The following is a 25,896-nucleotide window of genomic DNA, read 5'->3' as shown; positions in this document are numbered from 1 at the left end:
GAGGTGGAGCCCTTGGGAGGTAATTAGGATTAGGCAAGGTCATCAGGGCGGGGTCCCATGTTGAAACTGGAAACTTTATAAGAGAAGAGAGACCTGAGCTGGCACCACGCTGTTGCCCTCTCACCATGTGATGCCCTCCACGTTATGATGTAGCAAGAAAGCCCTCACCAGATGCTGGCACCTTAATATTGGACTTCCAGCCTCTAGAGCTTTAAGAAATCAATTTCTTGTGTGTGTGTGTGTGTGTGTGTGTGTTTTGGTGGTGGTTTTTTTTTTTAATTTGTTTGTTTGTTTTGTTTTTTGAGGCAGGGTCTCACTCTGGTTGCCCAGGCTGGAGTGCAGTGGTGCAATCATGGCTCACTACAGTCTCAACCTCCCAGGCTTGAGTGATCATCCCACCTCAGCCTCCCAAGTGGCTGGGACCACAGGTGCACACCACGACGTGGCACCCAGCTAATTTTGTTTTATTTTTTGAAGAGACAAAGTCTTACTATGTTGCCCAGGATGGTCTTGAACTCCTAGGCTCAAGCAATCCTCCCACCTTGGCTTCCCAAAGTGCCGGGATTAAAGGCATGAGCCTCCGCACCCGGCCTATTTTCGTTATGAATTACCCAGTCTGAGGTATTCAGTGATAGCAACAGAAAATGGACTAAGGCATAGACACAGAGGAAAGACAGCCACGTGAGGACAGAGGCAGAGGCTGGAGAGATGCACATGCAAGCCAAGGAACACCCAGGATGGCCAGTGACCCCCAGCAGCTGGGAGAGAAGCAAAGAAAGAGTCTGCCCGCAGCCCCCAGAGGGAGTGTGGCCCTGCGCACATCTTCATTTCCAACTTCTGGCCTCCAGAGCTGTGGGAGAATACATTTCTGTTGTTTGAAGCCATCCAGTTTGTGGAACTTTGTTACAGCAGCCCTGGGGAATGAATACACGGTCTTAGAGGGGAGACTTTTGGTATTCAGAAAAAGGCCTTGTCCTGTGTGAATTTCCCATCTCTTTATGGCTGCCTGAACCCCCCCGCCCCCCTTAACATGCTTCTTTCCTTTAGAAGAAGGGGCAGATCCAGGCTTCTATTCATGTGTCCCTAGAAAGTCACATTCCTCAGTTGCCTCTATCATGTCTTCAGTGCAAATGCTTCTATAGACCATGTGGCATGGTCTCAGTGTTGGAAATGTCTCCTTCCTTCCCCCGGGGTGGGCTCCCTCCTTGGGTCTCCAGCCTCCATGCAGGACCTGGGGGAGGTGGACTGAGTGGGTGAGATCCCTCCCAGGGCAGCATTCGGCAGACCGCAAGTCAAGGTTGCAGAGTGTATGCAGCCAGGGGTAGCAGCCACTTCAGGATCTGGGTCTGGATTTGTGCTGAGAACCACTATGACCTTTTAAAGCCAGTGAGGAGGTTTTCTGGGGGCCCAGAAGCCCTGAGCCCATTGGCCAGACCTCCTGGGAGAAGCGGAGCGGATTTGCATCAAAAAGAACACTGGCTTCATTGAAATTCTCCTCATCTTGAGAGAAACAAAACCACAAAGAAAAGGAAAGTTTTAATTCTGAGAAACTTCACTGAGGAGCAATTTTTTTTTGAGCTTCTAAAAATAGAGAGGAAATGAGCCTCTTTGGGTCACTCTAGTTGCCGCCTCCCCTGCCCCATGCCCACCCCCACTGCTCACTCAAGGCCAGCCTCTCACAGTGGGTGACTGAGCTGTCTTCAGTGGAAGCCCGAGGCAGATGCCACGCAATTCTGGAGCTGGATACGGCTGCCCACACGGGGACCCCAGCATGCTGGACAGCAGAGAGACCCCACAGGAGAGCCAGCAGGACATGATTGTGAGGACCACCCAAGAAAAATTGAAAACCAGGTAAGTCATTGGTTGGGTTTCTGCACACTGCACCTGTGGGCCAAGTTCTAGACTTTGCTCTGCTGTGTGAACTTGGGCAAGCTGCTTCTCTCTCTGAGCCTCAGTTTCTTCACCTGGGAAATGAAGGGAAGGATCTGGGCGATCTATAAGATGGAAGAACTGGTCATTTGGAGGGCTACTTAGCATGGCTAAGAAAGGCTCATCAAAGAATGAGGCACATCCCAGGGGTATGAGCTGGGGCTGCAGTTGGAGACCAGTTGGATCTCAGTTGGATGGAGGAGGAATTTTTCAGTCAAGAAGAATGTTTCCCTGTCTCCTCAAGGGGACTTTTGCCTGCGGGGGTCAAAGACAGATAAGTTTTGGTGGGGAGCCAGAGGTTCCCGCTCCAGTTTGCTGCGTGACTTTGGCAAGTGCCTTTGCCCTCCCTGGGCTGTAGCTTCCCTGTCTGAATATGAGTGCAGTGGCTGAGGTTTCCCTAAAGCCGTTCCACTGTATATATTCCAGTAATCTGTGATTTAGAGGAAGCGGATTCAACGTGTCAGGCATTCACCAATGCCCACCCTGGCCCAGGCCCTGTCCATCCAGGGAGTAGGGGATCCTGAGAAGATGGGACTCAGTCCCAGCCCTGGGATGCCCTGGCCAGAAGGCAGGAAGAAGGCAGGCGCGCGCGCGCGCGCACACACACACACACACACACACACACACACACACGGAACTCCAGGACCCCAACATCTGTGATTTGTGTCCAGGAGGGGCGCGGGCGAAGGGGCAGAGAGAAGGAGGTTTCTAACTGGGGCGCCTGAGATGAACCTTGACGGTCAGAGTGGAGCCAAGAGCAGTGGGCAGAGAGAATGACCTAACAAAGCAAGACAGGAAGTTTGGGGATGGGAGAGGTCTGGGTGGCGGAAGCATAGAACTGGGGAGGACAGGGGCTAAATACCAGGGTCCAAGTCCTCTGTAGTAATGGGGAGGAATTGCCAGTGTCTGAGCTACCAAGACTACAGCCCCTGTCCTGATGGAAGGTTATGGGGAAGGAAGATGGAGGGAAATGGGAACAGATGTTAATGCGCCTCAGAGATGCAGAGGCCCCTCCGAGGGCTGGCATCTGGGCCCTGCCCTGGGTCTCCAGAGAACCCTGCTAATCCAAAGTGGACTCCTGTTCTTCCAGAAGCAGGGACTCCTCCCTGCAAAGCCTCCAAGAGCATGAGGGCAAGCCCCTCCCTGGGCATAGGTCAGATGCACAGAGGGTCAAGGGCCCCTGGAGGAAAGCTGGACTGACTTCCTCACCCAAGGGCAGATTCAGGATCTCCTCTGGGCCCCGGTGTCCTGGCACCTCCCCTCCTCCCTGGGGCCTGTGGGCTCAGAGAGCAGGAAGGCCAGGCGAGATGCTCAGAGGAGCACATCGAAATATGTCCAGAGGCCATGCATGATGGCTCACGCCTGTAATCCCAGCACTTTGGGAGGCTGAGTCGGGTGGATCACCCAAGGTCAGGAGTTCTGAGACCAGCCTGCCCAATGTGATGAAACTGTCTCTACTAAAAATACAAACATTAGCCAGGTGGTGGTACGTGCCTGTAATCCCAGCTACTCAGGAGGCTGAGGCAGGAGAATTGCTTGAACCTGGGAGGTGGAGATTGCAGTGAGTCAGGATCGTGCCACTGCACTCCAGCCTGGGCCACGAGAGCAAAACTCCGTCTCAAAAAAAAAAAAAAAAGAAATAAAAGAAATAAATGTGTCCAGAGCAGAGGTAGACAGGCATGAGGACAGCCAGGGCCAGGGGAGTCTTTGAAAACAAAATCAAGGTCTGCAGGATCTCAGGGTATTCTGCTCCGTATGAGTGAGGGGCCAAGTGGGGCTCAGGGCCACAGGAGCCCGTGTCTCAGGCCTGTGGTAAAAAGGGGTGGCAGAGGGTCCTGTGTGCCCTGCAAAGCTCACAGAGGACTGGGCTTGTTTGGCAGACATCACTGAAGGAAGGTAGGCAAACTTGAGGCAGAACCCTAGGCTTGTGCAGAGAAGGACTCCCTCCTGAAAGGGTCAATGGGTCTTGGGACCCTGTAGGGAAAGAGAAAGGCTAAAAACCCAAGAGTTGGAGTGTCAGTTCTACTACTTTCTTGCTGAGTGACTTTGGATACATTGTTTAACCTCTCTGAGCCTCAATAGCATCCTCTGTACAAATAAATATACAACGCCTGAACTTCATTGACATTGCAGAAAAATTGGGTGGATTCCATCAGCTAATGTGTATGAAAATGTTTTCAAAGCACAAGGGTTACCCATCACAGGCATAGTAACTCTCATAGCAGCACTCTTAGCAGCAGGCTGGAGGTCACATGCCTTGGGTTCCAGTCCAGCTCTGCTCCTAACCCATTCTGTGACCCTTGGCAAGATACCTTCTCTGAGCCTCAGTTTCCCTATCTGTCAAACAGGGAAGCTAAACCTGCTCTGACATTCTTGCAGAGCAGCTGTGAGAAAAGAACTTAATTCTTGTAAAACATTGTTCTAAAGTCAGAGAGAGCCAGGTGCAGTGGCTCATGCCTGTAATTCTAGCACTTTAGGAGGCCAAGGAAGGAAGATTGCTTGAGTGCAGGAGTTCAAGACCAGTCTGGGCAACAAAGCAAGACCTTGTCTCTGCTAAAAATTTAAAAATTGGCCAGGCATGATAGTGTGCACCTGTAGTCCCACCTACTCAGGAGGCTGAGGTGGGAGGATCGCTTGAGCCCAGGAGTGTGAGGCTGCAATGAGCTATTAACCACTGTACTCTAGCCTGGACTACAGAGCAAGACTCTGTCTCAAAAAAATAATAAAAATAAAAAATAGGCTAGGCACAGTGGCTCACACCTGTAATCCTGGCACTTTGGTAGGACAAAATGGGTGGATTGTTTAAGCCCAGGAGTTCGAGACCAGCCTGGGTAACATGTTGAAACCCTGTCTCTACAAAAAAATACAAAAATTTGCTTAAAAAAATACAAAAAAGCTGAGCACAGTGGCTCACACCTGTAATCCCTGCACTTTGGGAGGCCGAGGTGGGCAGATCACCTGAGGTCGGGAGTTCGAGACCAGCCTGACCCACATGGAGAAACCCCGTCTCTACTAAAAAAATAAAAAATAATAAAAAAAAAAAAATAGCCAGGCGTGGTGGCGCATGCCTGTAATCCCAGCTACTTGAGAGGCTAAGGCAGGAGAACTGCTTGAACCTGGGAGGCAGAGGTTGCCGTGAGCTGAGATCGCGCCATTGCACTCCAGCCTGGGCAACAAGAATAAAACTCCGTCTCAAAAAAAGAAAAAAAAATTAGCAAGATGTGGTGGCACATACCTGTGGTCCCAGCTGCTCAGAAGGCTGACGTGGGAGAATCAGTTGAGCCTGGGAGGTCAAGCCATGATGGCACCACTGCACTCCACCTGGGTGACACAGCAAGACCCTGTCTCAAAAAATAGATAAATAAGGCAGAGAGATCATTGTTGCGACCATTGTGATGCCCCTTTTTCTGCTTCTCTGCTCCTCTGGGCCAACTCCAGGAGGGAAGGTGTATTAGTCTGTTTTCCCGCTGCTGATAAAGACATACCCAAGACAGGGAAGTTTACAAAAGAAAGAGGTTTATTGGACTTACAGTTCCATGTGGCTGAGGTGGCCTCACAATCATGGCAGAAGACGAAAGGCACATCTCACATGGCAGCAGACAAGACGAGAGCTTGAGCAGAAAAACTCCCCCTTATAATAACCCTCAGATCTTGTGCTACTTACTGTAACGAGAACAGCACGGGAAAGACCTGCCCCCATGATGCAATTACCTCCCACCTGGTCTGTCTCACAATACATGGGAATTCCAGATGAGATTTGGGTGGGGACACAGCCAGACCGTATCAGAAGGGCTCTATCTCAGACCTGCCCATTTACCCTGACCTTGTGGCCATGGCGGCTGCTCCTGGGGAAAGGTGGGTCTGCATTCCTCCATAGCCTGAGAGGGGCTTATCTTCTCCCTGCTTCCCAGTGTTGCAGAGGTGAAGACAGGAGGTGGAAGAAAGGGGAGGCTGAGAGCCCTAGGAGGGCTTGCACCCTGGCCTGACCCACGAGAGTTCCCTTTCCTGCCACACAAGTTGCAGGGCTGGATCCCAGTGACTGGGGCAGGTGTCCAGAGGAAACAGCCAGGCCAGGGCCAGGAGAGGCAAAACCCGTGGGGCCTGAGCTAACACTGGCCCTGCTCTGGCAGCTTGTGTTCTGTGCCCTTGAGGCTGTGGCTGTAGACCATGCCCTCCATCAGGGACACCCCTTGAGCCTCCCTAGGGCCTGGGTCCTGACGCTGGGAAGCCCTCTGTCCAGTGGAGACACCGGTCTCCCTGAGCCTAAGGAAGCCCATTGTGGAGGAAGGGCTTGGAAGGAACCTCAGAAGAGGACAGTCCATCCTGTGTTTGAAAGGCTGTGGATGCCCGGATGGCAAGCAGGGCGCTGTGCTGACCAAAGGCATGATTGTGAAGATGTTACGGGTGGCCATAAGACTGGTCAGGTTGGGGACCGGCTAACTCCTGGGCCTAGAGAGGCTGACGTGGCCAGACTAAGGGCAGCCAGGCTCAAAGAAGGAGGCAGACAGGAACCCTGGGAGGGGTGCAAGCAGCAGAAGCCTGGGGAGAGCCTGGTTTGGGGTTTGTGAATCTAGCAGCAGTGAGTACAGGCTGGACTAGGGGTGAGGTGGAGGCAGGAGGCCAGGACTTGGGAGCTCCAAGGGTCCCATCTGGCCCAGGGAGGGCTGTCAGGCTCTGAAGTGACCACACTCACTCTGGGCTCCTAGCTGACTCTCCCGGTGCTGCCTACCCAAAGACTGGGTGCAGAGAGGAGCCCCCTAAGAGCCAGGGATGTGGAACGGTCGCAGGAGGCTGCTACAAGCCCCATGAGCAAGGCTGTTCCCACTGACAGAGCTTTCCCAGGATGACAGAGAGTGCGCTCCGCCTCTCTGGGGTGTGCTAGCCTACGAGGGGCAATCGTAAGGCGAATGTCACTGAAAGAACACAAGTGTCCCTAAACATGGACTATCTGGGCTTTCTAGTGCTGAAATTCTTCCCACTCCCACTGCCCACTTCCCATTATATAAAAAACACAGTTGTTTCATGTTTTGGTTTCTTTACTGTTTTTCTTTGTTTTTGTTAAGAATGCATTCATTTATTCAAAATTATTTATTGTAGAATAATCAGGCATTGCGCTAAGCACTGAAGAATATAACAGAAAACAAAAACAAGTCTCTACCTTAAGGAGTTTGCATGCTTGCAGGGGAGACAGACATTAACAAATAATTATACAATTAAACTGTAATTGTGACAGGTGCCATGAAGGAATAAAAAAAAAAGAGGGAATATAATCAATGCCACTGAATTATATACTTAAAAACATTTCAAATGGAAAATTTTATGTTATATGTATTTTACCACAATACAAACATTTTTTTAAAATGTCGGTAATTAAAAAAAATAGAATATAACGAAGATCTGACTTGGTCTTGAGGGTTGGTGCAGGCTCTCCTGGTAAAGCAACATTTAAACTGAGACATGAAACAGGAGTAGGAGTCAGCTAGGGAAAGAACTTTCTAGGAAATGGGCACAGCATGTGCAAAAGCCCCGAGGTGGGATGGAGCTTGTAGTGTTCAAGAGACTAAAAGCCAGTGGGAACAGGGCAGATTTGGGACTATCATGTAAAAGCCACAGGAAATCAAGGTGCTGGTGTCAAGAGCCCAAGATCAAAGGGTCAGGCACATCCGTGGAAAGCGTGAGTCTCTAGGGCAAACCAACCCTGGTCCTAGACTTCTGAGTACGGATCTGGATAACTTCCGAATGCAAGTCCGCCCAAGCCAGTGGTGGTCCTCTCAGGAGCTGCAGAGATTTTAGCCAGGGGCAGCAGAGCTCAAACTGACCTGAAGTCAGGATCTGGGCCCAAAGCTAACCCACTGTCTCCAGGCAAGCCCCTGAATGGCAGAGTACAAGGCAAGCAGGTTTTTTAGGTCACTAAGTCCAACCCAATGTATTACAACATTCACACATTATCAATCTACTCTGACCTGATTACCTCTAGGGAAGGGGAACTCACTACTTACCTCTTCAGCTCCGCAAAAGCACAGTTTCATCTAGGGCCAGTGGTGGTAGAAAAAAACCCTATCTCACACTGGGTCCTGTGAGAGACCCCTGGTTCCCAGCTCTGGCCTCCTACCCAGACAATTCTGGCTCCTTGCAAAGGAGCCTGTGAGGGACACTTTAGAACAGGGCTGGGAAGGTGCTTTGGAAACTGTAAAGGTTGTGACCATGTGAAGGACATCTAGGGCCTAGCTCAGACTCTGGCCCCGAGCAGCTGTAAAATAAGAATTTAGATGTCAGCTGGGTGTGGAGGTGCGTGCATCTATAATCCCAGCTACTCAGGAGGCTAAGGCAAGAGATTAGTCAATTAATCAGTCTCCACCCTCACTTTCCCATAAGTAACCACTGTTCTGAACAGCCAATGTTCCAGCTGTTCTTGAGGATGGCGTGCTTGGGATCACACAGAATGTTACTTGTCTGGCTCCTTGCACTCATTGAAATGTTTGTGAGATTGATCAGTATTGCCAAGTGTCTCAGTAGTTCATTCGTCTGTACGTTTCAGTAGAATTCCATTGTGTGGCTATACTACAGTTTTTTTTATCCATTAATCTATTGATGGGCATTTGAGTTGTTTCCAGTTTGAGGATTTTATGAGTAAAGCTGCTATGAAATTCTTGTATAAGGTGTTTTTGTGGACATATGTTCTCATTTTCTTGGGTAAATCCCTAGGAATAGAATTACTGGATCAGAAGATAGGTGTGTGCTTAAAGAAGCTGCCGGAAGTTCCCACATCTTTGTCAACAATGGGTATTGTTACTCTTTTTAGTTTCATTCTGGTGGGTGAATAGTGATATCTTGCTGTGATTTTAATTTAAATTTCCCTGATGATCAATGATATTGAGCATATTTTCATGTGCTTATTGGTTATTTCCATGTCTTCTTTTGTAAATTATCTTTTCAAATCTTTAGCTCATTTTGTAATTGGGTTCTTAATCCTTTTATTATTGATTTGTAGGCATTCTTTATATATTCTGGTTATATTTTGTCAGATATATGTATTGGAAATATTTTTTCCCAGTTTATGGCTTATCTTCATTTTATTAATTGTGTATCTTTTTTTTTTTTTTTTTTGAGACAGGGTCTCGCCCTGTCACCCAGGCTGGAGTGCAATGGCATGATATCGGCTCACTGCAGCCTCTGCCTCCCAGGTTCAAGCAATTCTCGTGGCTCAGCCTTCAAGTAGCTGGGACTACAGGCGTGTGGCACCATGCCCAGCTAAGTTTTGTATTTTTAGTAGAGACCAGGTTTCACCATGTTGCCCAGTCTGGTCTTGAACTCTTGATCTCAAGTGATCTGCCCTCCTCGGCCTCCCAGAGTGCTGGGATTACAGGTGTGAGCCACCACCCCTGGCCAATGGTGTGTCTTTTGATGAGCAAATTTTTTTTTTTATTTAATAAAGCCCAATTTACCTAGTTTTTTTCTTCTATGGTTAGTGCTATTGTGCCCTCTCTAAGAAATCTTTGCTATTTCAAGGTCATGTATATATATTATATATATATATATTTTTTCTATGTGTTCTACTATTTCCCACATTAAATTGCTTGGCTCCTTTATCAAAAATTTACCACATTTGTGTCAGCCTATTTCTTGATTTTCTTCCATTGAGCAATTATTTCTCTTTCTTTATATAATATCATGCTGTCTTCATTCTATAGCTTTTTAAAAGTTTTTTTTTTTTTGTAGAGATGGAGTCTTGCTACATTGCCCAGGCTGGCCTTGAACTCCTGGCCTGAAGCGATCTTCCCACCTTGGCCTTCCAAAGTGCTGGGATGAACAGGCTGGAGCCACTACACCTGGCCCACTACTACAGCCTTATACTAAATCTTGAAATCAGGTAGTGTTGGTCCTTTAACTTCATGAATTATTTCCCCCTACAAGATTGTTTTGTCTATGCTAGGTGCAGTACGCAGCCTCTAAGATATTGCTCAGTGATTCTTGCCCTCTGATATTCTTGCCTTTTGGATTCTTGTGTAATTATCTACCCTAGAATGTGGGCTGGATCTAGTGATTCATTTCTAACATAGAATATGGCAAAAGTGGTGGGATTTCTTTTTTTTATTTCTATATAAGTTTTATTATGACCATAAAAATAACCCTGTAGTCAATAACAATTTAATTGTACATTTTAAAATAACTAAAATTGTATAATTACAAAAAGTGATGGGATTTCACTTCAGAGATTAGACGACAAAAATACCGTGTCTTTCATTTTGATTGCTCTCTTTCATTTTCTTTCTTGCTCACACTAAGACAGACCCATGTGGTAAGGACCTGAGGGACACCTCTAGCCAACATTCAGGGAGGAATTGACAACAACCTACAAAGAACTGAATCCTGCCAACAATCACATGAGTCAGCTTTTGGAAGCTCATTCTCCTCCACTGAGCCTTCATATGAAGACTGCAGCCCTGGTTGACAGTTTGACAGTAACCCTGTGAGACACTTTGAGCCACAGCTAGCCCATGCCTAGATTCCTAACCCATAGAAATTGTGAGATAGTGTTTGTTTTTTTTAAGCCACTACATTTTGGGATATTTGTTACATAATAATAGATTCCTAATATACTAGATCCTTTGTACTTCTATGTAAAATGTAGAATCATCTTGTCAGTTTATTAAAAAAAGACTGTTTGAAATTTGACTGGGAATAAATTGACTCTATATTTCAAATTGGGTGAATCATCTGATCCATGAACATGGTATGCATTTCCATTAATTAAGGTCTTTGATTTGTCTCAACCATGTTTTATACCTTTCAGTGTAGGTATCTTGCACATTTTTTCTTAAACATTTCTAGAAATTTTATGTTTTTGTTGCTATGAAAACTGTAATTTATTTTATTTTTTAATTTATTTTTATTTATTTATTTATTTATTTTTTGAGACAGAGTTTCACTCTTGTTGCTCAGGTTGTAGTGCAATACCGTGATCTCGGCTCACTGCAATCTCTGCCTCCCAGGTTCAAGCAATTCTCCTGCCTCAACCTCCCAAGCAGCTGAAATTACAGGTGCCCACCAACATGCCTGGCTAATTTTTTGTAATTTTAGTAGAGATGGGGTTTCACCATGTTGGCCAGGTTGGTCTCAAACTCCTGACCTCAGGTGATCCACCTGCCTTGGCCTCCCAAAGTGCTGGGATTACAGGTGTGAGCCACTGTGCCTAGCTAAAACTGTATTTTAAATTTAATTTTCTAGTTAGTTGCTGTTAGTATAAATATGATTGATTTTTTAATATTGACCATATATCCTGCAACCTTACTAAATTTATTTATTAATTCCAACACTTTTTTTTGTAGATCCCCTAAGACTTTTATGTTCAAAATTTTGGTAGCTATTAATAAAAAGTTTTACTTCTTCCTTTCCAGTCATTTTCCCTTTTAATTCTTGCCTTATTGCATCTTTTAGGATCTCCAAATGTAATGTTGAATAGAGATAATAAGAGTGGAGATCCTTATTTTATTCCCAATATATTTAGCATTTATAGTGCTCTCCATTCCTTTCTGTATATTCATGTTTTCATCAGGGACAAGTGTCTTTAGCCTGAATAAATTTTTTTTTTTTTTTTTTTTTTTTTTTTTGAGGCAGAGTCTCGCTCTGTCGCCCAGGCTGGAGTGCAGTGGCGCGATCTCGGCTCACTGCAACCTCCACCTCCTGGGTTCATGCCATTCTCCTGCCTCAGCCTCTTGAGTAGCTGAGACTACAGGCATCTGCCACCACGCCCGGCTAATTTTTTTTGTGTTTTTAGTAGAGACAGGGTTTCACCGTGTTAGCCAGGGTGGCCTCGATCTCCTGATCTTGTGATCTGCCCGCCTTGGCCTCCCAAAGTGCTGGGATTACAGGCGTGAGCCACCGCGCCCGGCCCAGCTTGAATAAATTTCTACAGCATTTTTTGTAGTGAAGGTGTTCTAGTTATCTATTGCTGCTTAACAAATCATTCAAAAATGTAGTGCATTAAATCAATAACAGTCACTTATTGTTGCTCATGGTTTCCATTGGTCAGTTATTCAGGAGCAACTTAGCTGAGTGGTTCTGTCTCAGGGTCTCTCATGATGTTTCAGTCCAGATGTCAGCCAGGGTAACAGCCATCTGGAGTGGGAAGACCTGCTTTCAGCCTCACTCATGAAGTTGTTGACAAGCCTGTTTCTCACCGGATGTGTGTTTTCCATTGCACTGTAACAATTACCACAAACTTGGTGGCTTAAGACAACAGATATTTATTCTTCCCCAGTTCTGGAAGACAGAAGTTCAAAATTGGTTTCGGTGGGCTAAAGTCAAGGTGTCAGGAGGACTGCTCTTCCTCCAGGGGCTCTAGGACAGAATCTGTTCCCTGCCTCTTCCAGCTCCTGGTGCTCCAGCATTCCACCCTTGTCTTGTAGTGGCATCACTCCCATCTCTGCCTCTGTGGTCACATTGTTTCTCTTCTGTGCATGTCAAATCTCTCTCTGCTCCCACTTGTAAGAATACATGTGATTGAATTTAGAGCCCAACTGGATAATACAAGATAATCTTTCAGTCTCAAGATCCTTCATTTAATTATATCTTCAAATCTCTTCCAAGTTTTTGCCATATAAGCTAATTTTAACAGCTTTCCATTTGCTGGGTCACATGGTAACACTACGTGGATAACTTGTGAGGGACATTTTCAACTTACCACAGTGGCTGTTGGCCAGAGACCTTAGTTCTTTACCAATGGGCCTCTCCATAAGCTATTTGAGTGTCTGTGACGTGGCAGCTGGTGGCTGAGGCTAGGGACTTGTCAAAGTCTTCTTTATCACATCTGGTGCCTGAAATAGACTCATTAAGCTAGGATTTGGAATAGCTGGGCCCTTTGTGTCTCTATTTTTTTAATTTATTTTAATTTTTGGTTTTGTGGTACATGTGCAGGATGTGCAGGTTTGTTACATAGGTAAATGTGTGCCATGGTGGTTTGCTGTACCTATCAAACCATCACCTAGGTATTAAGCCCAGCGTGCATTAGCTATTTTTCCTGATGTTTTTTCTCCCCCCACCCCACCCCCCAACAGGCCCCTCCCTATGTCCATGTGCTCTCATTGTTCAGCGCCTCTATTTCTGTGTGGCTTCTTCACATGCTCTCCAACATCGTGCGTTCAAGATAGCCAGACTTCTGACATGGTGGGTCAGGGATCCAAAAAGCATGTGCCCTGAGAGAGTCAGGTGGCAACTGCATTGCTTTTTTGTCTTAGCCTTAGAAGCCATATAGGTTACTTCCCATATGTTGTGTTAGTTAGAAGGCAGTCATAAGGCCAGCCCAGATTCTGAGAGAGGGAAATTAGATTCTACCTATTGATGGGGCAAGTGTTAAAGAATTTGCAGGTAAGATTTCAAGCCACCTCAGCAGTTTCCTGGTGACAAATCCTCCCATCTTCTATTTAAATAAAAATGTCATTCTTTCACCTTATGTTTCAAGGATATATTTACTGGAAAAGAATTCTTGCTTGATCATTTACTTATTTTAGTACTTTAAAATGTACTGTTACAGTATCTTTTGATCTTCATGCTTTCTTAGGAAAAGTCAGTTATCATTTCTATCAGTTTCCTTTTATGTAATATGTCCTCCCCACCCCATCCCACCTCACGTCTGCTTTGGTTGCTTTTAAAATATTATCTTTTTTTCGTTATTATTTTGCGACAGGATCTCGCTTGGTCACCTGGGCTGGAGTGAAGTTGCATAAACCTGGCTCACTGGCTGGGCTCAAGTGATCTTCCTGCCTCAGCCTCCCAAGTAGCTGTGACCACAGGCACCTGCCACCATGTCTGGCTAATTTTTTTATTATTTGTGGAGACAGGGTTTCACCATGTTGCCCAGCTGGTCTTGAACTCCTGCCCTCAAGTGATCCTCCCACTTCAGCCTCCCAAAGTGCTGGAATTACAGGCGTCAGCCACCACATCCAGCCTTACAACCTTAATTTTAGAATATTTTCATTATCTTAAAAAGGAACCCTATACCCATTAGTAGTCACTTCCTATTTCTCCTCAATCCCCCTAGCCCTAAGAAACCACAAATCTACTACTGTTTGTCTCTATAGATTTGCTTATTCTGGACATTTCATTTAAGTGGACTAATACAATATATGATCTACTGTGACTGGCTTCTTTCTCTTAACATAATGTTTTCAAGATTCATCCATGTTGTAGCATGTATCAGTACTTCATTTTTTTATGGCCAAATAATATTCCATTATGTGAACATACCACATTTTGTTTACCCATTCCTCAGTTGATGGACATTTGGGTTGTGTGGGGAAAAGAGAGAGATCAGATTGTTACTGTGTCTATGTAGAAAAGGAAGACATAAGAAACTCCATTTTGATCTGTACAAAGAAAAAATTGTTTCTGCTTTGAGATGCTGTTAATCTGTAACTTTAGCCCCAACCCTGTGCTCACAGAAACATGTGCTTTATTGAATCAAGGTTTAAGGGATTTAGGGCTGTGCAGGATGTGCCTTGTTAACAATATGTTTGCAGGCAGTATGCTTGGTAAAAGTCATCGCCATTTTCCATTCTCTATTAACCAGGGACACGATGCACTGCAGAAAGCCGCAGGGACCTCTGCCCAAGAAAGCCTGGGTATTGTCCAAGGTTTCCCCCTACTGAGACAGCCTGAGATACGGCCTCGTGGGAAGGGAAAGACCTAACTGTCCCCCAGCCCGACACCTGTAAGGGGTCTGTGCTGAGGAGGTTTAGTTAAAGAGGAAGGCCTCTTTGCAGTTGAGGCCTCTGTTTCCCGTATGTCCCTGGGAATGGAATGTCTCGTGTAAAGCTGACTGTTCGTTCTGTTCTGAGATAGGAGAAAACTGCCCTGTGGCTGGAGGTGAGATGTGCTGGCAGAAATACTGCTCTGTTACTCTTTGCTACACTGAGATGTTTGGGTAAAGAGAAACATAAATCTAGCCTACGTGCACGTCTGGGCACAGTACCTTCCCTTGAACTTATTTATGACACGGATTCTGTTACTCGCATGTTTCCTTGCTGATCTTCTCCCCACCATCACCCCGTTCACCCCATTCTGCCGCACTCCCCTTACCGAGATAGTGAAAATAGTAATCAATACTGAGGGAACTCAGAGACCGGCGCCGGTGCAGGTCCTTACATGCTGAGTGTACCGGTCCCCTGGGCCCACTGTTCTTTCTCTATATCTTTGTCTCTGTGTCTTATTTCTTTTCTCAGTCTCTCGTCCCTCCTCATGAGAAATACCCAGAGGTGTGGAGGGGCAGGGCCCCCTTCAGGGTTGTTTTAATATTTAGGCTATTATGAAAAGTGCTGCTGTGAACATTTATGTACAAGTCTTTGTGTGAACATCTGTTTTCATTTCTCCTGGGTATATACAAAGGAGTGGAATTGCTGGATCATATGGTAACTCTATGTATAACCTTTTGAGGAACTGCCAGATGGTATTCCAAAGTATCTGCATTCCCACCAGCAGTATAGGAGGTTTCTAATTTCTCCACATCCTTGCCAACACTGTTCTTATTTTCTTATTTATAGCCATCCTACCAGGCATGAAGTGCTATCTAATTGTGACTTTGATTTGCATTTCCTGGTGGCTGATGATGCCAGGCATTTTTTAATGTGCTTGTTGTCCATTTGCATATCTTCTTTGGAGAAATGTCTATTCAAATCCTTTGCTCAGTTTTAACTGGATTATTTGTCTTCTTCTTATTGAGTTGTAAGAGTTCCTTATATGTTCTAGATATAATTTCCTTATCACATGTATGATTTGCAAATGTTTTCTCCCATTCTGTGGGTTAATTTTTCACTTTCTTGATGATGTCCCTTGAAGCACATCAGGTTTTAATTTTGATGAAGTCCAATTTATTTGTTATTGTCTGTGCGCTTTTTAACCTTATCAAAAAAAAAACTTGCCTAACACAAGGTCACAAAGATTTATTAATATTTTCTTTTAATATTTTTACAGTTCTAGCATTTACGTTTAGATCTTTTATACATTTGAGTTAATTTTGTGTGTGATATGAGGAAAGAATCTAACTTTATTTATTTATTTTTGGCACGTGTCCCAGCATTATTTGTTGAAAAGACAAATATTTTCCCATTGGATTGTCTTGGTAGCCTTCTTGAAAATCTGCTCACTTTAAATGTGAGTTGATTTCTGAATTCTTAATTCTATTTCATTCACCTATATATCTGTCCTTATGCCAGTACCTCATTGTCTTAATTACTGTAGGTTTTCAATGTTTTGAAATCAGGAAGTGCAAATCGTTCAACTTTGTTCTTTTTCAAGAATGTTTTGACTATTTTAGGTCTCTTGAATTTTTTGTTTGTTTGTTTGTTTTTTGAGACGGAGTCTCACTCTGTTGCCCAGATTCTGGAGTGCAGTGGTGTGATCTCAGCTCACTGCAAGCTCCGCCTCCAGGTTCACGCCATTCTCCTGCCTCAGCCTTCTGAGTAGCTGGGACTACAGGTGCCCGCCCCCACGCCCAGCTAATTTTTTGTATTTTTAATAGAGACGGGGTTTCACCATGTTAGCCAGGATGGTCTTGATCTCCTGACCTTGTGATCCGCCTGCCTCAGCTTCCCAAAGTGCTGGGATTACAGGCATTAGCCACCGCGCCCGGCCAGGTCTCTTGAATTTTTATACAAATTTTAGGACTAGCTTGTCAATTTCTGCAAAGAAGCCAGCTAAGATTTTGATTAAAATTGTGTTGACCTGTGGATAAATTTGGAGAGCATTGCCATCTTAACAATATTAAGTCTCTCGATCATGAGATGTCTTTCCATTTATTTAGGTCTTCCTTCATTTCATTCAATAATGTTTTGTGCTGTTCAAGTTAAAAATAGTTCTCTCTCTACCCTTTGGATTGAATAATTTCTACTATTTTGTCTTCAAGTTCACTTTTTTTTTTTTTTTTTTTTTTTGAGACAAAGCCTTACTCTGTCACCCAGGCTGGAATGCAGTGGCACAATCTCGGCTCACTGCAACCTCCCCTCCCAGGTTCAAGCGATTCTCCTGCCTTAGCCTCCCAAGTAGCTGGGATCACAGGTGTGCACCACCATGCACAATAACCAAGTATCTTAGCCACTGTGCTAAGCAATTCCAGTCGATTGCTTCCTAGGAAATCCTGTGTTGCTGAGCTGTATGGAGAGGTGCCAAGGACCTCATAGAGCTTCACCTAAATTCAGGCAGTGCATATAGTAGTGGTTAAGAAGATGCAGCTGGGTGCAGTGGCTCACGCCTGTAATCCCAGCACTTTGGGAGGCCGAGGCGGGCAGATCACCTGAGGTCAGGAGTTTGAGACCAGCCTGGCCAACGTGGTGAAACCCCATCTCTACTAAAAATACAAAAATTAGCCGGGCATGGTGGTGGGCGCCTGTGATCCCAGCTATTCGGGAGGCTGAGGCAGGAGAATTTCTTGAACCCGGGAGGCAGAGGTTGCAGTGAGCCAAGATCGCGCCACTGCACTCCAGCCTAGGCAACACAGCGATACTCAGTCAAAAAAAAAAAAGGAGAGCGATACTCCGTCTCAAAAAAAAAAAAGGGAGATGCAATCTGAAGTCAGATTGCCTCGATTTGAAACTCAACCATCCCCATTACTATCTGTATAACCTTTAGCAAGTTACTTCATCTCTCTATGCTTCCATTTCCCCATAAAATAGGGATTGTAATTCAGTACCCACTTGATAGGAGATAATCAAATGAATGAATTTGTGTAAAGCAATTGGAACAGTGCCTGGCACATACTAAGTGCTCAGCAAATGTTAGTTCTCACTTTTTAAAAAGTGAAATAATATTCCCCTAAAAGGCCAGGCTCCTTCTGCTCTGTGTCCCCACTGCCTGACCCCTTTGCCTGCCACATTCAGAGCTGCCTCTCACGTGTACAGGCTGTGTATGTGTTTCTTTATCTTCCTCTTTAAACCCTGGGCTCCTCCATGGCAGGGACCAAGTCTGTGAGCCAGAACCAGCCCACTGCAGAGCACAATGCCCCCACAATGCCTCCACTGGCAGAAGCTTCACCCCAGCTTCACCCCTACCCCCACCCCCACCCCCATAAACTTCCTCTGGAGTCTGAGGAATGGGCAGTGTTCTTTCTTCTTCTCATCTCCCTGGAAGAAAGGTAGAGAATTACCTATCTTGAGAGCTGGGACTTACAGGCCGTCCCATCCACCCTTCCCCCATTTTACAAATGGGTTAAGTAAGGCCCTCCTAGGAGAGGAGTACCTAAAGTCACGCTTGTGGTACTTAGAATAAAAATGGCAAGCAATGGGGAGATGGTGCTTTTCTAGTAGCCTTTGCTTTGGGCTGAAATTATGTCAGCTTTGAGCATCACACTGCCCTTCCTGTGGTAACCAAAACCACCAGCTGGCCGTTCTCTGTGTCTGTCATCAATACAACATATGAAAACACCTGGATTATGATTTAATATATGCGCATTGTTTATATAAAACATTTTCCAGGCCGGGCGCGGTGGCTCACGCCTGTAATCCCAGCACTTTTGGGAGGCCGAGGCAGGCAGATCACGAGGTCGGGAGTACGAGACCAGCCTGACCAACGTGGTGAAACCCCGTCTCTACTAAAAATACAAAAATTAGCCGGGTGTGGTGGCATGTGCCTGTAATCCCAGCTACTCGGGGAGCTGAGGCAGGAGAATCGCTTGAACCCAGGAGGCAGTGGTTGCAGTGAGCCGAGATCGCACCACTGCACTCCAGCCTGGGCGACAGAGTGAAGACTCCATCTCAAAAAAAAAAAATTTTTTTTCCAAAAGGGTCTGATGATGAATGGTTGGATGCAGGGGTTTAGAGGACCCTGAAGTGCCTCACTCTCTGTACCTCCCTATTCTTTGTCCCTATCCTGCTCCACCCCAGTCACCCAACAGGCCTGAGACTATTCGGTATGGCTGGCTTGTTAGAAGCATAAACTCTGGAACCCACTTGCCCAAGTATATATTGTGACTCTGCTAACCAAAGGACCTTGTCAATTTCCATAATTTCTCTGTATTTCAGTTTCCTCATCTGTAAAGTGAGGGTGGTAATAGTACCTCATTGGGCTGTTACGAAGATTGCATGTGTAAGGTGCATAAAACATTGTCTGAGACGCAGTGCTGGGTATGTGTTAGTTACTAGCTAGTACTGAGATTATTCCTGTCTGGTTTTCTTCTGCATCCTTGGGCCTGGGGGGCCTGGCAGCACCCAACTTTGCAGCCTTGTCCCTACCTGATGCAGCAGAATTCCAGCCCAGAGCCCTAGATGACCAGTCACAGATAGAAAATGAGAAGGCCCTTTATCTGTGATATCTGAGGAAACAGAGTCCCAGAATGAACCAAGGACTTGCCCAAGGTCACAAAACTGAAACAGAGCCTGGGCTAGAAGCCAGATGTTCTGGTGCCCAGAGAACTTTGTCTTGGGTACGGCCAGGCTGCTTGCCAACTCCTTTAGGGCTTTGGAGTGGAACTTGATGTCTGACACATTTATTTGTATACAGCAGGCTGTGGGATTTGGCATGACAGAGTTGGACACTATGAGCACTGCCAACTGGGTAAGAAGTGAGCTGGCTGGGCTGCCCCACCCACCCAGGCAGGAGCCAAGGTGGAGCTGAGATGAGCCTTGGGGGTTGAGGCCTCTCAGCAAACACACTTCCTTTGGGGTCTTGGGCTGGGGGCTTCAGTCAGTCAAGGGCTCCAGGGTACCTGCTCCAAATATGTTCTTCCTAGTGGATTCTAGGGGGATATGTCTTAAACCACCCCTGCCCTCACCCTTTCTGAAAGATTATAGGTCCCTAGCAGATCTCTGCTCAGCCCAAAACCCCACCCGTGTGAGCTGGAAAACTGAGACTGGGGATGGTCCACAGTCCATGCCTATCACCTTGGCCTTGAGTCCTCTCCTCTGCGCTAGCCTCCCATGCTGTCTCGCATGAAATAATCAGACCTTTACTCCTTGCCAGCTTTCTTCCTTTAACATCATTATACCCCCTCCCCAAGCCTGGGCCCAGCAACCCTGCAAAGAATGCATCTTTGTTAATCGATCCCATCATCTCTAAATCTTCGAGGCAGGGACTGTGTCCATTTTTGTCACTTTACCCCCTCGTCCCATGCAACATCCGGCACAGAGGAGGTGCTAAATCAATACTCATAGAAGGAAGGAGGATCCTCAGGGAACTGTCAGTCACTGGGGCAGGAAGAAATCAATTCCAACTTTGGGAATGAGGACTTAATTCATATTTTTATTTCATGACAGTCCATTATGTTTTTTAAAAAAGCAATACCCAGTTTCTAAATGCTGAGTGCCTTGGGAGGAGATCAGCCAGGGCAGCTCCAGGAAGAAGCATGAGGGCTGAGGTCCCTCCCAGAGAAGGCGAGCTTTGAAGAGTGTCATAGGCGGCTCTACCACAGCAGGTCAGCTAGTGGGTTTTGTAAGGAGACGAAAGGGTAGATTACACATTTCCCAAGCCTTCCTGATCTTGGAATGAGCCATGTGCTGGCATTATAACTGTTGAAGTTTCCTCCCTTCCTTCCTTCCATCCTTCCTTTCTCTCTTTCTTTCTTTCTCTTTCTTTCTTTCTTTCCTTCTTTCTTTCTTTCCTTCTTTCCTTCCTTCTTTTTCTTTTCCCTTCCCTTCCCTTCTTTTCTTTTTTCTTTTCTTTCTTTTTCGAAGTTTTGCTCTTGTTGCCCAGGCTGGAGTGCAATGGCACAATCTCGGCTCACTGGAACCTCTGCCTCCCAGGTTCAAACAATTCTCCTGCCTCAGCCTCCCAAGTAGCTGGGATTACAGGCATGCATCACCACGCCCAGCTAATTTTGCATTTTTAGTAGAGACGGGGTTTCACCATGTTGGCCAGGCTGGTCTTGAACTCTTGACCTCAGGTGATCCACCCGCCTCGGCCTCCCAAAGTGTTGGGATTACAGGCATGAGCCACCATGCCTGGCCACTGTTGAGGTTTTCAAACCTCATCAATTTGGACACTGTGCATCCAGAGCTAGCCTTGAAGGACATTTGAGGACATTTCTATTGTCATTCTCTACCAACGTCAAGTATCAGTGACAATTCCATTCATTAACATCATGACTCAGCCCTCACCAGAAGAGGGAGGAGGAGAAGAGAAACAAGTTCATCTTTAGCTCTTCAGGACAAAGGAGAGGTCTGAATTCCTTTCTGGGATTCACTAGGATTGGGGTCGTTAATATAGCATGGGCTTCCAAAGTCCTGTGAGAACAAAAAACAGCAAGAGAGCATTGGGGTGCAAAGTGCATTGATGGGGGTCTATGGGGGGGCTCCCAGCAGCTTCTCAAAAGGGGTCCTAACGCATCAGAGGCTCAGGACCAGTATTCGAGTCAAACTGTTAGGGTGTCCTGAAGTGTCAATAGGCAAGAATTGCTGAGATGTAATTGAAATTTGGTGAAGGGTAGAATTCTTTTGAAGTTAGAGTGCTGGCATTGACCTACCAGTTTAGGGTAACAATCTGACAATCGTTTGCCATCTGACTAGGTGGAGGACCTTGAACAACCCCTGTCCCAATTGCTGCCTCTGTGCCCTGCTCCTTGGCCTTAAAATTAGGGCTGAGGCTGGGCGCAGTGACTCACTCCTGTAATCCCAGCACTTTGGGAAGCTGAGGCAGGCAGATTTCTTGAGGTCAGGAGTTCAAGACCAGCCTAGCCACCATGGCCAAAACCCCATCTCTACTAAAAATACAAAAATTAGCCAAGTATGGTGGTGCACACCTATAATCCCAGCTACTCAGGAGGCTGAGGCAGGAGAATCACTTAAACCTGGGAGGTGGAGTTTGAAATAAGCCGAAATCGGGCCACTGCACTCCAGCCTGGGCAACAGAGTGAGACTTTGTCTCAAAAGATAATAATAATAATTAGGGCTTAAAATTTCCACCTAACACTAGCCAGGGCTGCCTCCATTTTTTCACCTCATCCAACCCTCACTCATGCCAGAGGCAATTTGGAATTTGGGAGTTGTAGCTTGCAGGTAATAATTAAAGATGAGGGAGTGTGTGAGCTCCCTAAGTGGGAGAGGGGGCTGAGAGGTGAGCAGATCACCAGGGACAGCCCCCAGGAAACTCCAGGAAGCAGGAAAATGCTGGTGGGGGCTGGCTGCTGCCACAGACCGGCTAGTCCCTGTAGTGAAGGAGGAGGTAGAGGGTGGAGGGGGTATTAGAAGGCACAGCGCAAGGTGCAGGGATATTTGTTACCATGGAACAGGGGCTCCTGTGGGAATGGGGGGAGCTGGGATGGTTGGCTGAGTTTTATGACATGCACATACTGGGTAAACCTTGTGTACATAGCATCTTGGCTTCAGAGCAGGCCGTGGAGACCCCTGTTCACAATGCTGGCTCTGTCTTTTGCTGCCTGGGCAACACTGAGCAAGTCTAGCGTTCTATCACCTCTTTTGGAAAATGCGACTACAGATAAAACCTACATTGCAGGGCCGTGGAGAGAATGGGAGAAGCCAACACAAAGCACTCGGCATAGTACATGTGCTTAGTAAAGAACCAAACCAAACAAAAAGACGAGCTTCTCGCCCAGCCCTGGGGGACCCAGTGGCAGGAACTGTCTCCCAAGGCTCTGCCAAGGATGACGGCCAAAATACTGCCTCTCCTGCCGCCCACCCTTCTTATGTAAGAGCCACACAGGTGGGCAACTGGGTCCCGTGCCATATAGGTCAGAGGTATCTGGGGCTACACCTCAACAGCAGCCCTAGGGCAGGCTGGGGCGGGTCCCCACTCATGCCCAACCCCACTGCCTCATCACCCGGAACCTGGGGCATCCACAGCGACTGGCTCCCATACTCAGCATGCCTTAGCTGAGGGAGCAGAGGGGTTGCTGAGCCCTGTGCCTGCCAGGTGCAAGAAGGAGGAAGGTGAGCACCCTGGGGCAGCCAGACCCCCAGGCACACCCTCTACCGTGAGTCCTCTATGGGGGTCTTCAGGCTGGGAATTGGCAATTAGGAGAGAGCTGCCAGAGGCCCAATCTTTGAAGTGAGGCAGTCCATGCAGACTAAAGAGAAGCAGGGGGCGTGGGGTCCGCCGCGCAGGGTGATGGGGAAGCTAACGTGAATCGCCATTGCAGACTATATTGTTGCTATTGGGAGCATCAGGCTGTGCACAGGCCTGTGTGACTAGCACTGTGGGGTTTGGAGGAGGCATTGCTCTCCCTGTTTGGGGTTTTTAGGATATGGGGAACTAGTTAGGCAACACCTTCCATGGAGAACATTCTCCAGCCATTGGGGAGTCAGTTCTGCTTTGCCTGCTGAGCAGAGAGAGGTGGGAACTACCAGAAGTGATGGGGAGGCTGGTGAATGGTAGCCAGAAGTCTCTGCAAAGCAGGAGTCCTGGAGATTTGATTTATTTGCTCATCAGTTGCCTGTGGGGAATGGAGACCACAGCCCCAAGGCAGCCACCTCCTGCGAGGCATTCTCCATTGAATCTGAGGGTGTTTGGGCTTATGAGGCCATAAATTACAGCAGGGTGTCCCACCCCAGGAGCAGATGAGTCATAGCCAGGAAAGAGGGCAGCTGTCCCCTCGCCCAGCCAGGCTGCCAGCGGTGACTCACGCTGTATCTCTGTTGCAGGGCGGTCCGGTGGAGCCGGGCCTCTCTGGGGCTGCTGTGGCTCTCCCGGGGGGACTCCGTGACATGTTCTCTGAGGTTCTGGCTCTCTCCTGGGCAAGCTCACAGATTGCAGCCACCCCCCAGGCACCATGCCAGAGGTGCTCCTGCTCAGGTCTGCCAGCTCCATCCTGAGGACTGTGTAAGGAACAAGGAGCCCACCTTCCCCCGCCTCCCGCCCCTCAGCCAGTCTCCCAGGGAAAGTAGTTGGCACGCAACCTGGACCCCCAGACTTGGGTTTAGGGTTTTTCATTCTGTTGGTCACCCTCTCAATCTTGCCAAGTTATCTTTTTCTTCTTGAGCCCCCAAAGATCCATGAAAGCTCATGCGTAATAATGATGAGAGCTGACTACGTACTAAGCACTTCTTATATATCACCTTCTCCTTGCAGTAGCCACAGGATACGGGCAGAAAACCGAGAGCCAGAGAGGAATCGTGACTCGGCCACATAGCTAGTAAAGTGAGTTGTGCCCAAGCAGGCAGACAGACTGGTGAACTTTGATGCTATCCTGTTTCAAGAAAGCATTCATTGAGCACCTACTTCATACACAACAGTGGCCTGGCTGCTGAAGGCTGAGTGAGAAGAAAGGGTAACAGAAATAAATAGGAAACGGATCCTCATCCATGAAGCGTTCACATGGGAAATGAGGGTCCTCCTCAATTTATGTGTCACACACATAGTGACAACTTGAGAAGGTTTAGGTCCAACCAACATGTACTGAGCTCCAACAGTGAGTACTCATGGCCAGAGGACAGAGCTGAATCAGAAGTGGCCCCAGCTGTCAAGCCATGTGTGACCATCAAAGCCCAAACCTGAGTATCCAAGGGCCATAGGGGTGAGACGGTGTTGGGGAAATCTAGGAGGGCTTCCTGCAGGAGGAGTTGAAGGAGGCTTGGGAGGCTCTGTGTGCAAATGGTTCCCATCAGCTCCTCTGGCAAGGTAGAAGGAGTAAGGAGACACCAATCCACCAAGAGATGGTTAAGAGAAAGGTGCAGTGCAGACGCTCCCAGGCTCCTCTGCCCCCCACACACATCTTATATCATATTTGCTCAAACACGCCCTTTGTTTTCTTGTTCCCATGCTGCTGGGTAGCTGCTGATAAAGTGTTTTTGTTTTCTGTGAAAGGAGAGCAAGGCAATGAGCTTAAAGTGTGCTTATGTGAGCTGAGGTCAGAGAATGAATCCTTGTTCTTGTCCTCAAAGACGAGTGAAAAGGGCCAACCTTGTAAGCTCTTCTTCCTCCTGGGAATTCAAAATGCAGACAGAAGCCAGTCAGCCTCCTCAGGCCGTTCTCCCACCATTATTGTCATTAATCATGTTAGATGACTTCTGCCAACCTCTGGAGTATTGCCTTCCAGAAGGAGCATAATTTTCCAGAATGACAGGAATAATACGTTAATCGCCTTCGGCGTGCTCATGATGATCACAATGACAGTAATATCAACTCACCTGTAGGATCATTTACAGCCACCTGTCCTTCCTGGAATAGCAGCAAGAATCAGGAGAAGGGCCCCAAATGCTTTTGAGGAGTCAAGACAGAGTAGGGGCGGCTTCCCAAACCTCAGCTTCTTTTCTTCAAAGAAAACATGATAGGTTCCATTGTGGAACTTGTCCCCCAATGTAACCTACAGTTCTAACGAGCTTGGCTGTTTTGTTTTCTATTCTGCTACAAAAAGAAATGGCAATGTAGGAGTGAGATGAATTGCTAGAAGCCAGCACACTGAAAGTAGCAAGAAGTGACTGCTAGTCACAGAGGAGAGGATTAAAAACTAAAAAATGGCCGAGCGTGGTGGCTTGCGCCTATAATCCCAGTACTTTAGGAGGCCAAGGCGGGAGGATCGCTTGAGCCCAGGAGTTGGAGACCAGGCCTGGCAACATAGCAAGACCCTGTCTCTACAAAAAATACAAAAATTAGCCAGGTTTTGTGGTGCGGGCCTGTAGTCCCAGCTACTCAGGAAGCTGAGATGAGAGGATTGCTTGAGCCTAGGAGTTTGAGGTTACAGTGATTGGTGATTGTGCCCCTGCACTCCAGCCTGGGTAACAGAGCAAGGCCCTGTCTGCAAAATATAAATAAATACATATATACAAAACAAAAACTGAAAGACGACCATTATGAACAACAACGAGTGTGAGACAGCACTCACAATGAGGAGAGGCAGATGGCCCGAGCAGTTTCACTTGTTTCTGTGTGACAAGTCAGGTCAGCAAAGCCTGTTACTGGTTATAACTCTGCGTGAGCAGGAAGTTACTGGAGGTTTAGCACATTCTATTTCGGATGACATCTCTTCAAAGGGACCACCTCTCAAAGCCCCTAGTAAGGAAAAGATCAGGCTTAATTCATTTGGAGAATTAG

The 25,896-nt window shown here is 46.9% G+C and overlaps 1 protein-coding gene across 1 annotated transcript in view; it reads left to right on the top strand.

Moving 5' to 3' along the window:
• The first annotated feature begins 1,637 nt into the window (after nucleotides 1–1,637).
• Nucleotides 1,638–25,896, top strand: part of ACSBG1 (acyl-CoA synthetase bubblegum family member 1) — a 63,653-nt gene continuing 39,394 nt past the window's right edge. Inside the window, exon 1 of the mRNA XM_510525.9 lies at nucleotides 1,638–1,851. Coding sequence (XP_510525.3) covers nucleotides 1,721–1,851 — 131 coding nt within the window. The 5' untranslated portion in view covers nucleotides 1,638–1,720. The remainder of the gene's footprint in view (nucleotides 1,852–25,896) is intronic.

Source organism: Pan troglodytes, chromosome 16, assembly GCF_028858775.2.
Source record: "Pan troglodytes isolate AG18354 chromosome 16, NHGRI_mPanTro3-v2.0_pri, whole genome shotgun sequence".
Classification (NCBI taxonomy): Eukaryota; Metazoa; Chordata; class Mammalia; order Primates; family Hominidae; genus Pan; species Pan troglodytes.
This window is presented reverse-complemented; position numbering and strand designations above follow the sequence as displayed.